Genomic DNA, 12425 nt, shown 5'->3' with positions numbered 1-12425 from the left:
AGATGGCCCAAGTCCTTGGGCCCCTGATCCCACATGGGAGACCCAGAGGAGGCTCCTGGCTTCTGGCTTCAGATCAGTGCAGCTCCGGCTGTTCCAGACATTGCAGTCAACTGGGGAGTGAACCAGCAGATGGAAGACCTCTCTCTCTGTCTCTACCTCTCTCTTTAACTCTGTCTTTCAAATAAATAAATCTTTAAAAAAAATGATTTAAAGCATTACCTCGTAGAACTCTACAGACACACAAAGACTTTCTAAGTACCTAAGATCAGACCCTAATTGAAGACAATAAGGCTTCTAAGAATCTCAAGAACTGTTGTCCAACCTAGAACAATCTCACAAGAAACCCAAGAGGAGGCTTAACCGGCTGTGCCTCAATGGCAGTCTCCTGGACTGGAGTTTGATAACAAGATCCTAGACTTCAAGCATCTGTTGCTGGGATCCTAGAGGACAGATTCATCTGAGAGGGATGTGAATTGCTATGATTAGAGACAGGGGCAGACTGCATTTTCCAAAATGGCTACCACAACATATCCCACCCCACATATCCTCCTCCTCTTTTTTTTTTTTTTTTTTTTTTTTTAAAGATTTTATTTCATTGAGAAGTAGAGTTACAGAGAAAGGGAGAGACAAAGGTCTTCCATTCATTGGTTCACCCCCCAAATGGCTATAATGGATGGCCGGAGCTGAGCAGATCAAAAGCCAGGAGCTTCCTCCAGGTCTCCTACGTGGGTGCTGGGACCCAAGGACTTGGGCCATCTTCTACTGCTTTCCCAGGCTATAGCAGAGAGCTGGATCAGAAAAGGAACAGCCAGGACTCGAACTGGTACCCATACGGATGCCGGTGCTGCAGGTGGAAGCTTAACCACAGCACTGGCCACCCACATATCCTTCTTACAATGAGATGTTGACATTCTTCCCATCATTAATTTCTCTTCCCTGGAACTCAGGAACCTTTTTGTTAAGGCCTTAATCAATATAGAATAGGAAACAGAAGACACTATGTGACTTCTGAGGCTGGGTCATTAAAATGCCAGGTCTTTTTTTGCCTCATTCTCTCCGAGGTTCCAAGAGTAAGCATCCCATGAAAACATAAGGCCATATGTCGGTGCTCCCCAGGTAGGCTCCCAGCTGACCACCACTACCAACTTAAGATATGGAAACCTTTGGATGACTCCACTCTCTAAGCTACTGAGTCACTCCCAACTTTCAAGCAACCCTAACTGGCACTACGAGAAATGGAGACAAGCTTGCCTGCTGAGGTCTACCCAAAGCACAATTTGTGAGCAAAATAAATGACTGTCATCATTTTAAGTCACTCAAGTTTGGGGCCATTTGTTACAAAGTAGTAAATAATCAGAGCAGCTCTGATGGCATCATGGTTGGATTCTAGGAAGATTTCAGGTAACAGGGAATGCAGGTCCTACCAAGGGGTGGCCTGCCAGGACAGGCTGACACTATCTTTTACTTACAAGATTCTTCTTCTCTGCCAGCCCTTACCCTTTTCCTGAACTCTAAGACTCAGGGTCCAAATCTGTACCCACTTTGGCAGTGGAATCTCAAGACATCTCCAAATATCATCATATCACAAACTGAGGTCTCCTTTCCATGGAAATCTTCACATGTGAGTTGAAATGATGGCCCTGGTGGCAATTAGCTGTGTGATCTTTAGTACTCTCGTATGTAGCATTAAGTAGCTGAGCCAGACAAACATCAAGATCCCTCCCATCTTAAACATTCCAACCAAGTATGGGCTGTACCTCCAAAGACCTGCAACACACAGATCTCCTCCCCATGAGGTACTATATGACAAACATCATTAGGTGGCTCCAAACCAAGGGTTCTAGGAGTGAATGCAATGGGGGAGGGGAAGCCTTCTTAGCTGGGTGGTCAAGAAAAGCACTGAGAGACAAGTAATATTTGCATCCAGACTAGCAAAAAAGTGAGGTCTATATTAAGAGAGCAGAGAAAGATAAAAGTAGAAGGAAAGACCAGGGCCCAGCATTGGTGGTGCTGTGGGTTAAGTGGCCACCAAACTTCTTCACCTGGTTTGCAAGACTTTTCATGATCTGGCTCTGGTCTTGTATTTTTTTTTTTAAGATTTATTTATTTGAATGGCAGAGTGACAGAGATGGGGATATGGAAAGAGATCTTCCATCTGCTGGTTCACTCCCCAAATGACCACAAGGCTGGGGCTGGGCCAGGCCAAAGTCAGGAGCTTGGAACTCCATCTGGGTCTCCCCCATGGGTGGCAGGGGCCCAACTACTTTGGCCAGCAACCACTGTTTTCCCAGGTGCATTAGCAGGGAGCTGGATCGGAAGTGGTGCTCATACGGGACACTGGCATTGCAAGCAGCAGCCTACCCACTGCATCACAACACTGACCCTTAGTTAACGTCTTCCATGTGCCAAACGTTGTTCTAGGCTTTGGAAACACAGAAAGAAATCAACCAGAAGCCTGCACTCTTACCCAGGTTTTCCATACCTACAGCTAGAAGCAAGGTTCCCAAAACCAAGACCAACAGCCTGTATGTTCAAGCTGCAGAGACTCTGGTCGTAGTTTCACAGTGAGGAAGTTGAGGAAGAAATCGGGAAATGTAGCAGATCTTCTGAGAAGAGCCCCTGCTTTCTGCTAGCTCTGAATGCCCAAGTGAGACCTCCTGAGAGCAACAAGTGGCAGAATTCGTCCCACTGAAGCAGCTGAATTAGCTCCAAACTAATGCTTCCTTGTTTGCAAGTCACCCAGCTGCCTCTGGTTCCACCCCCAGGTAATCAACACCAATACAGTAAAACCTGGACTCTGTAATTCAAAGGCGCTTTGAGAACCCCTCTCCAACCCCAGAATTGGATACAGCCAAATCTTGTGAGCTGGCGTGGGATAGCCTGTGGGAGTAAGGTAAGTATGAGGTCTCACACCCATTCCCCCTCACCAAAAAAGAGAAACGTGTTCCAGGAGACCAAGGCACAGCAAAGAACAAACTTAGGCAGTCAAATAAAAAGGTTTGATTTCTTCCTCCCACATGGTCCTGCCAAATGGAGGCTGGAGTGAAAAGGAAATGGAAGGGAATAAATTACCAAAACATCTGTGAAAACCCAGGGACTGGAATCCAGGACCTGTAACCCAGACTGGCTTGGTGGTAGCACCAGATGAAGTCTTATGCAAATTAAGGATACAGCCCTACCAATATGTATCTCTTGAAGGTTCCACAGGGTCCTATCTGCCCATCTCTACCAGTTTTCCTTGTCCTAGAGTTTTCCCTTGCCCTAAAGCTAGACACAAATGCCTCTTAGTACCATTGGGTGCCTCTCTCTTGATGGAGATGATGTGGAGACTCCCAAAGTAGCCAGGGAGTCCAAGGCCCAGCTTTCTAAGGGTCCAGCACCATTGCCCTCCCCAACCAGAGTGCCAGTCACATCGAGGAGTCTTCTCCTCCATGGACTCCTGGGCTAGCAATGATAAAAGGGTATTAGATCACTGCTAAATTCAAAGGGTCAGACTAGGAAATTCAGGTGCCAGTTCAGCAATCCAAGTTGTTAATGCCTTGGACAAAGAAGACTAGATCATCCCGCTCTCCCCTAGTGTCTAGCAAAGAGCCTAGCAGAACCCTCAGAGTTCAGTGACAATGACTTTTAAATGAACCAGTGACTGACTGCCTTCCTCGGCAAAAAGAACACATCCGGATGTGGTTTGAGGGTAAAGGCCACCAGAGAAACCACTAGATTATAATGTCTAACTAATACCTACCGCAAAGGGGTAGCCTCTGAGAGAAGGGTGTAGCTAGCCACAGAGGCCTGTGATTCTATGCCAAAGGCCAGGTTCCCAGGAAGGGAGGGAGGGGGAGAGAGAGAGAAACAGTAATGTAGCAGGAAGCAAGTGAAGGCTTAGAAGTGGAAGCCTGAAAGCACTTTTTTTCGGCACACCTGAGGCTCAGATATTTACAGGCATCATCCAGGGTGGCATGGTAGCAGCATGCGGGGAAGCAAAAGGAACAGCAACTCCTGAAAGCATTTAGAAACATGTAGGCATGTATTCCAGACAGAAACTGGGGCTCCTGTCCACAGTCGTGCTTCTGGTTTGACACCTGATGTACACACTGCACCTCCCACACTATTCCCACTTCACACTGCATGGTGCAAGCTGGAAGAACTAAATGAATAAAGGAGTTAAGGGCTTCTGGGTATGGTGGTCTCCAACTAATGTTCTAAAGGTACAATTTGTCTGAAATAAACAATAAAATTATAAAAGCACATATGTTTAGTTTACCCTACATGAATCTGATGTTAAAACCAACAGCGGGGCCAGCGTCATGGCACAGTGGGTTAATCCTCTGCCTGAGGCGCCAGTTCTAGTCCTGGCTGTTCCATTTCCGATGAAGCGCTCTGCTATGGCCTGGGAAAGCAGTAGAAGATGGCCCAAGTGCTTGGGCCCCTGCACCCATGTGGGAGACCCAGAGAAGCACCTGGCTCCTGGCTTCGGATCAGCGCAGCTCCAGCCGTTGTGGCCATTTGGGGAGTGAACCAACGGAAGGAAGACCTTTCTCTCTGTCTCTACCTCTCATTATCTTTAACTCTACCTCTCAAAAAATCAATCAAATCTTAAAAAGAAAAAAAAAACTGAACAGCAAGCAATGGGAACCTTAATTCTAAGTCTCTGGCTGCCAACTCAATCACAGCAAGACTGAGGGGTAAGACATAGCACCAGGCAGGTGAGGGCTCAGCAAGATGGTTCTCACAAGCAGGCAATGAGAGACAAAGACTGACATGCAGGCCCATTTCCACCGGGGACACCAAAATGCTCTGGAAGAATTCAGTTTCTCCACTTGTTTTAGCTAAGAAGTTGCTGGTCCTTGCAGATCCTAGCCTCAGCCAGGTCAGGAAAGCAGGTACGCATGAACCCAGTATAGATCAGAGGGGGTACAGAGGCAGGGGGTTTTCTTACTGGTCTTGCTGCTAGTGGGTGAGTATTCAGCTTGTCTGGCTAAGTCCTTATGTACTTAACAAGTCATTGGTAAGAGTCCACCCACCAACCCCTGCCTGCTTCTCACAGACCATCCAGATCGTTACTACTGGGACCAAGCTCTGCGTGAGAACTCCCTGCCTCATTCATGCCAAGAATTCCCCAGCGGCTACATCTTGTGCTCTATTTTATCAACCATATCTGGAATCTAGCTCTGAGTGAACCAACTATCTACCACCACCTCCAGCCAGACCTGAATGTGCCACACCCCACTGGGCTCAGCCTAGCAACTGCACAACCCAGACATCTAGGAAGGAACTAGCCCTATCCCACCAAAGCCAAGTACCTTCTCAGAGAGGCCCATCCTAGTTTTTACAGGCTCCAAAGCCAAATTTGTCAACCTGAGAAACAGCAGAAGGGACTATGAAAGCTACAAGGCTCTATTAAACAGCCCGGAAGTTCTTCTAGGAAATTAGCATCAAACCTTGGCCAAAACCTGAGAAGCTCTGGTGAGAGCACTGTATACGTACATCGATCTGCCAATTCTGCAGGCCTTTATTACAAGGAAGGAGCAGTAACTTATCAAGTAACTTTATATGAGCCACTATGCTAAACACTGACATAAACCATTTAACCTTCACCAATGACTCTGAGATAAGTAACCAAGATTTTAGGGGGCACAGGAAAACATTCTGAAGTCCCAGTAACTGGTATATAAAGCTTGGATATGAATCCAATTCTTTGATCCCAAAATCCATGTTTTTTCAGTTGTACCGCAGTTCCACTTTAATTGTAACTTCTAAGCCAAGTAATGGACTTTTTTTTGACAGGCAGAGTGGACAGTGAGAGAGAGAGACAGAGAGAAAGGTCTTCCTTTTCCGTTGGTTCACCCCTCAATGGCTGCTGCAGCCGGCACACTGTGCTGATCCGAAGCCAGGAGCCAGGTGTTTCTCCTGGTCTCCCACGCAGGTGCAGGGCGCAAGCACTTGGGCCATCCTCCACTGCACTCCCGGGCCACAGCAGAGAGCTGGACTGGAAGAGAAGCAACTGGGACAGATTCCAGCACCCCAACCGGGACTAGAACCTGGTGCGCTGGTGCCGCAGGCAGAGGATTAGCCTAGTGAGCCGCGGCGCCAGTCCCCGCAGTTCCACTTTAAAAAAGAAAACAAAACCAGAAAACTAGATTATAGGTTACACAGACTAAAATTCCCCAAGTTTCTTTCCTTGCAGCTCATCTTAAATTTTTATAGTGGCTGGCGCCGTGGCTCAATAGGCTAATCCTCCGCCTTGTGGCACCGGCACACCGGGTTCTAGTCCCGGTCAGGGCTCTGGATTCTGTCCCGGTTGCCCCTCTTCCAGGCCAGCTCTCTGCTATGGCCCAGGAGTGCAGTGGAGGATGGCCCAGGTGCTTGGGCCCTGCACCCGCATGGAAGACCAGGAAAAGCACCTGGCTCCTGGCTTTGGATCAGTGCGATGTGCCGGCCGCAGCGTGCCGGCCGCAGCGCGCCGGCCGCGGCGGCCATTGGAGGGTGAACCAACGGAAGAGGAAGACCTTTCTCTCTGTCTCTCTCTCTCTCTCACTGTCCACTCTGCCTGTCAAAAAAAAAAAAAAAAAAATTTATAGTGCATAGAATTCTGCCTGGAATATGTACTAATTGTATAAGTGCCTACTCACGCTTCCCCGGTGTGGTCAACCTCTAACGACTGCAGCCTAACTCAGGCATAGGCCCTGGAACTTTCCCACCCTGGAAGAAGGTTATGAAGAATATCACTTGTTTCTTGGTAGCCCCATTCCTAAAATGCTAGAAACCTACAACAGAACAAAGCAGAGCTTATTTTAGAGTTTCTATATGCAACACCTGCAGAGACTTCTCGAACTAGAAAAGGGCATAGACTTTTGCTTAATGGTCAAGCATCAGCTGGACTTGGACCAGCCACCTGAAGATTGTCCACAGTCACAATGATAATCATTTACATTTTGGCAGGACTGAAGCCATTTGGCTGTCCCCCGATGTCATCACCCAGCAGTGCTTTCCTACCTACCTGCTCAGAGTCCCCCGAGGGGCCTTAGTGCTTCCGGCTCCATGGGTGATGCTGGAATTCTTGTTGGCAGTCATGGTCATTTCGGCTCTCTGCAAACCCAGAGCCCTGCAAAGAAGATACAGCCTGTCAGCCAAGTTTCCATGGGCAGCCAAAAGTACCTCAAACATCTTTCAGATGACCTCCAAAACTGCCAAGAGGGTTTCTGTGGAAAGTGGTAGAAACCACTTTCCCACATATGTTTAATTCCATGTGTCACAGGCTAATAGCCTTAACAGACCCTTGGCCTGCAGTAAAGAGGCTAACAGGTAACTTCTCACTTCATAGAAAATGATAAATATTCCATCATCTCACCCCTCCTCATTTCTTAAGTCAGAGCTTCCTAAACATCTGTCATTCCAAACAGCCTTTATGATTGTTGCCATATCTGCATACTTCCTGACCTACTATTTACTCAATATTTTTCTAGATGAAACTTGACACTGACTTCCTTTGAAAAAAAAAAATTAACCCATCAGAATGCTCCTCTTCCAATTCCAGCTTCTTGCTGATATGTACCCTGGGAGGCAGCAAGTGATGATGATTCAAGTGCTTGAGACCCTACCACCCACAGGAGACCAAAATTAAGTTCTCAGCTCTTTACTTTTACCTGGCCCAGCAACAGGGTGTTCTAGGCATTTAGAGAATGAACCAGCAGGTGTTTTACTTAAAATAGGATCTTCAGGAAAGACCATTGTGGGTAGCCATTGGAAGTAGTAAGCCAAGCATATTTCTTCTGACATCATCCATGAGGGAACACAATATGGCAAAGAATGAAAGGAAGAAAAAGTTCCAACTTAAATAGTACATGTGGATTGAAAAACAAGACATACGAGAAGGTGTTGTGGTGCAGTGGGTGGAGCTACACCTTGGGGCACCCATATTATAATACCTGGTTCAAGTCCTGGCTGCCCTGCAATTCCAATCTAGCTTCCTGCTAACGTACTTAGAGACAGCAGATGAGGGCCCAAGGTTCTAGGTCCTTGTTACCCACATGGGAGACCCAGATGGAGTTTCTTTTCCTGGTTTTAGCCTGGTCCAGCCCCAGCTGTTGTGGGCATTTGAGGAGTGAACCAGTAGATGGAAGATCTCTTACTCTCATTCTTTCAAATAAATAAATATTTTAAAAATAAAAATCAGTTCTTCCTTTTAAGAAGATATGAGTGGAAAGTAAAATTATCTTTATTTGCAGGTCGCAAGATTTTATACACACTGAATCCTAAGGATTCCACATAAAGCAATGAAACTAGTCTGTTCAAGATTGCAGAATATAAAAATATTAACAAGTCAATTTTATTTCTATACACCAGCATAGAGCAATATGGAAACAATTTTAAAAAAATAATTCCAGTAATAATAGCAGCAAAAAAAAAAAAAATAAAACCCTTAAAACAAGCTTAACAAAAGTATAAGATTTGTAAACTGTAATCTATAAAACATTGTTGAAAGAAATTAAAGACAAAAAAAAAAGGGTGGGGAGAGGAAGACATATCATGGTAATGGATCAAAAAATTTTAAATTGTTAAGATGGCAATATAGTCCAAGTTGATCTACAGAGTCAACAAGATACCCATCAAAATCCCAGCCGGCTTCTTTGCAAAAAATGACAAGCTGATCTTAGCATTTTATAGAAATGCAAAGGATCCACAGCACTCAAAAACATTTTTTAATAATGTTAGAGGAACCGATTTCCTAATTTCAAAACATATACCAAGCTATAGTAGTCAAGGGAGTACTATACAGACATAAGAAGAGAAATCATGGAATAGAATCAAGAATCCTAAAATATACCCATAGAATTGTGGTCAGCTGATTCTCAAAAAGGACGCCATGACAACTCTGTGGGGAAAGAAGTCTCAGTAAATGATGCCAGGTGGTTAAAAAAAAAAAAGAGAGAGAGAGAGAGAGAGAAAGAAAGAAATCTGGTCATTTGCAACAAAATGGATGAAACTGGAAAATATCATTCTTGGTGAAATAAGCCAGTCCCAAAGGGACAAATACCATATGTTCTCCCTGACCTGTGATAACTATAGAGCACCTAAAAGGCAATCTGCAGAAGCAAAACTGACACTTAGAGAAGCAATGACTTTGAATAGCCCTTTGTCCTGACTTTTGAGGAAATTTTTTTTCATACTATTTGTTGCACTCTTTACTTAACAGAGTTAATCATATGTATATAAAGTTTCTGAGGGAAAAAAATGATGCTTGGAAAACTAGATACCCACGTACAAAAGAATAAAGTAAGACTTTTAACTTCATATCACATATCAAAACATTAAGTAAAAATGGATTGTAGTCCTAAATGTAACAGCTAAAATGACAAAATCAAGTTTAAACATAAAAGTAAATCTTTGTGATTAGGCAGTGGCTTCTTAGACATGACATCAAAAGCATAAGCAACAAAAGAAAAAAGACATAAACTGCATTATAGCAAAATGAAGAATCTTTTGTTCTATAAGTAATACCTTCAGGAAAGTGAAAAGATTGGGAAAAGTTATTTGCAAATCATGCATCTGCAAAGGAACTTGTATCCAGAATATATAAAAACTTCTTACAATTCAATAATAAAAACTCAATTAAAAAGGAGACAAAAAATTTGAACAGATATTTTCCAAAAATAAAAAACTGGCCTATATTATGTGTATGTATTCCATATTGTTTCTGGTTCTCTGTCCTCTCTAATACAAGTGTGGAAGTGACCTTAAGTTTGACAAAAGCGATACAAATGACAAGAATGACAAGACGATGAGTGTGGTAGAAATAAAATGAGAAAGGTCACTTTGAGAAATCTTTTACAGAAAAATCAGAATGAATCAGAAGCACATTATAGTATGGCAAGAATTGCATTGAAGGTGAAAGATAAATCCTTAAAAACAGGGGAGTCATTCTTCTGAACAGACTTGATAAATGTAAGTAGGTCAATTGTGTGATGTTTAAAAATCTTTTCCAGATTCATAGTTCTTTAAACATGTACATGTAATTAATGCATCTGTTTCATACAATCTGTTCTTACCATTGTTCACGTTACACTGTGAGCCTAAATGAGAACAGGGCTTACAATATTTAATCTATTGTACATGTAAAATAATAAATGAAATACTGTTGTACAAGTATGTGAAAATTATGGAAAAAGATGAAATTTTGCAATACTTTTGGAAGTTTTCTCATATTCAAAGAGTATATATCTGTATGTTCAGTAATGTTTGCCAGATCCAATTTTTCCAATACCATTATTTTGTTCCTACACTCAAAATAATGGTAAGAAGTAGCAATGCAGTTTAGAGTTTCTATAAATACAACCTAACTGAGTCAGGACCTGAGTGCTGGGTCAATAATTATGCCAAACAGAAATGAAAGGTCTCATATGCCTCAAAGATTTTCACAGGTGAAACAATTTTTCCTGTGAAGTTATCAGAAAGGTAATTAAAATATTTCTAAAGAGGTTTGAATTAGTCATATATTATAATATTTTTGAGAACAAATCAGTAAGTTTTGTGAAAAATAAGTAAATTAATAAGAACCATAATTACAGTTCATATATGGAAGTTCTTTTTCCCATGGTGTCTCTGCCTGTTCTTCCAATTTTATTTCAAAGTTATCCATCAGTTATAAGGAACAAATAACAGTCTTTACATGCCAGAGTTAAGGTAGACCTTGCCTTTGTTTCCCAGACACATAAACATTTATTTACACTTTGTGTATTTTATGGAGGTCTCTTATGTTGATATGCTCTAAATAAATTAGTACTCTATTATTATGTCCTATTATAATTAGGACAAATTTGAGCTTACATACAGATGCTTATATAATTACTATATTAATCATTTTAAATTGAATATTTTGGAATTTAAGTAGTATTAATCTATGTAACACAAATTAAATATTAGAAAGTATAACTGCAAAACAAAACAATTCTAATAGTAGCATATGTCATATTAAAAAGGACACAGGTATACATATATATGACATATTAAAATATATTCCTCCTCCATTGAATTAGCAAACATTCTATTATAAATTTTAAGTAATAAATAAAATTCTTTGAAATGAGAAAAATATTGGCCAAAAAGCACATGAAACAATGCTCAACATCATTAATCATTTGGGGAAATACAAAATCAAAACCACAGCAAGATATTACTTCACATCTACTAGGAAAGCTGTAATAAAGAGAGAGAAAAACAACAGATAGATTGTAGAGAGAAATTAGAATGTAAAAATGTGCACCCATTTTAAAAAAACATTTGGCCATTTCTCAAGATGTTATGTTCAAAGTTACCACAAGAACCAGTAAGACCCACTCCTAGATATATTCAAGAGAAATATGCATGTCCACTCAAACACTGCACACAAATATTTCTAACAGCATTATTTGTAACAGCAGAAACCCACATGTCCATTAACTGATAGGAACATATAGACAAAATGTGGTGTGTATCCAATACTGGAGTATTATTCAGCCATAAAAAGGAAAGAAGGACTGACACATTGTTCAGCACAGATAAACCTCCATCCCACCCTTATGAAATGTCCAGGATAGGCAAATAAATCTTCAGAGACAGGAAGCAAATTAGTGTTTACCCCAGGCTGGACTGAGGGTGGCAGACTGGGACAAGAGTGATATGAATATGAGGACTTTTGTTGCGGGGGAGGGACGACAAAAATATTCTGGACTCGATAGTGGTAATGGTTGTGCGACTCTGTGAATACTGAACACCACAGAATTATAGGAGAGAATTTTATGATACATGAATTATTATCTCAATACAGGTGTTAAACCTTAAGGGCTAAAGGAAACTTATTAAGAGCCATGGAGAATGGGTGTGAGACAAAACAACTGATGTGTGGGCTGACACTACCATCATGGAAGCTGACAGTTTATGAACAGGAGTTCACCACTGTCACACTAACCAAAATGAAGAGTATCTGGATGTGAAAGTTAAGCATACTTTTATGGACACTAATAATCTTCAGTGATTGCAATCAACAATAACACCAAGTCAAACTTTAGCTCTTCATATATATTTACAGACCTTTCCTAATTTCAACACTGAATGCAGTCTCTAATGTCTGTAACTTTATGGATGCTCTCAGGTTTGAGGTTTTGGTGATTGTTGTAGTGGGTGGAACTGCCATTAGGAAGCAGCAGCCCGCTGGCATAGAGGTAATTATCTGATGGTGACAACCATGGAGCATCCCTCCAAGGTAAGAACTGCAGGTGCGGGGCTGGCACTGTGGTGTAGTGGGTTAGGCCTCCGCCTACTGCACGAGCATCCTATATGGGTGCCAGTTTGAGTCCTGGCTGCTCCTCTTCCAATCCAGCTCTCTGCATATGGCCTGGGAAAGCAGTGGAGAATGGCACAAGCGCTTGGGCCCCTGCATCCTCATGAGA

General features: G+C 42.4%; 1 protein-coding gene across 22 annotated transcripts in view; it reads right to left on the bottom strand.

Annotated features, from left to right (window-relative positions):
• DENND2B (DENN domain containing 2B) overlaps positions 1-12425 on the bottom strand; it is a 186972-nt gene that overhangs the window by 48265 nt on the left and 126282 nt on the right. For all 22 annotated transcript variants that reach the window (XM_070073709.1, XM_051824064.2, XM_051824107.2 and 19 more), the window contains one exon: positions 6998-7102. In XM_070073709.1, the coding sequence (XP_069929810.1) occupies positions 6998-7077 (80 nt within the window). In that variant the 5' untranslated portion in view covers positions 7078-7102. The remainder of the gene's footprint in view (positions 1-6997; positions 7103-12425) is intronic.

The sequence above is a fragment of the Oryctolagus cuniculus genome, chromosome 1 (assembly GCF_964237555.1).
Source record: "Oryctolagus cuniculus chromosome 1, mOryCun1.1, whole genome shotgun sequence".
Lineage (NCBI taxonomy): Eukaryota > Metazoa > Chordata > Mammalia > Lagomorpha > Leporidae > Oryctolagus > Oryctolagus cuniculus.
Note: the sequence above shows the minus strand (reverse complement) of the source record. Positions and strands in the feature narration are given on the sequence as shown.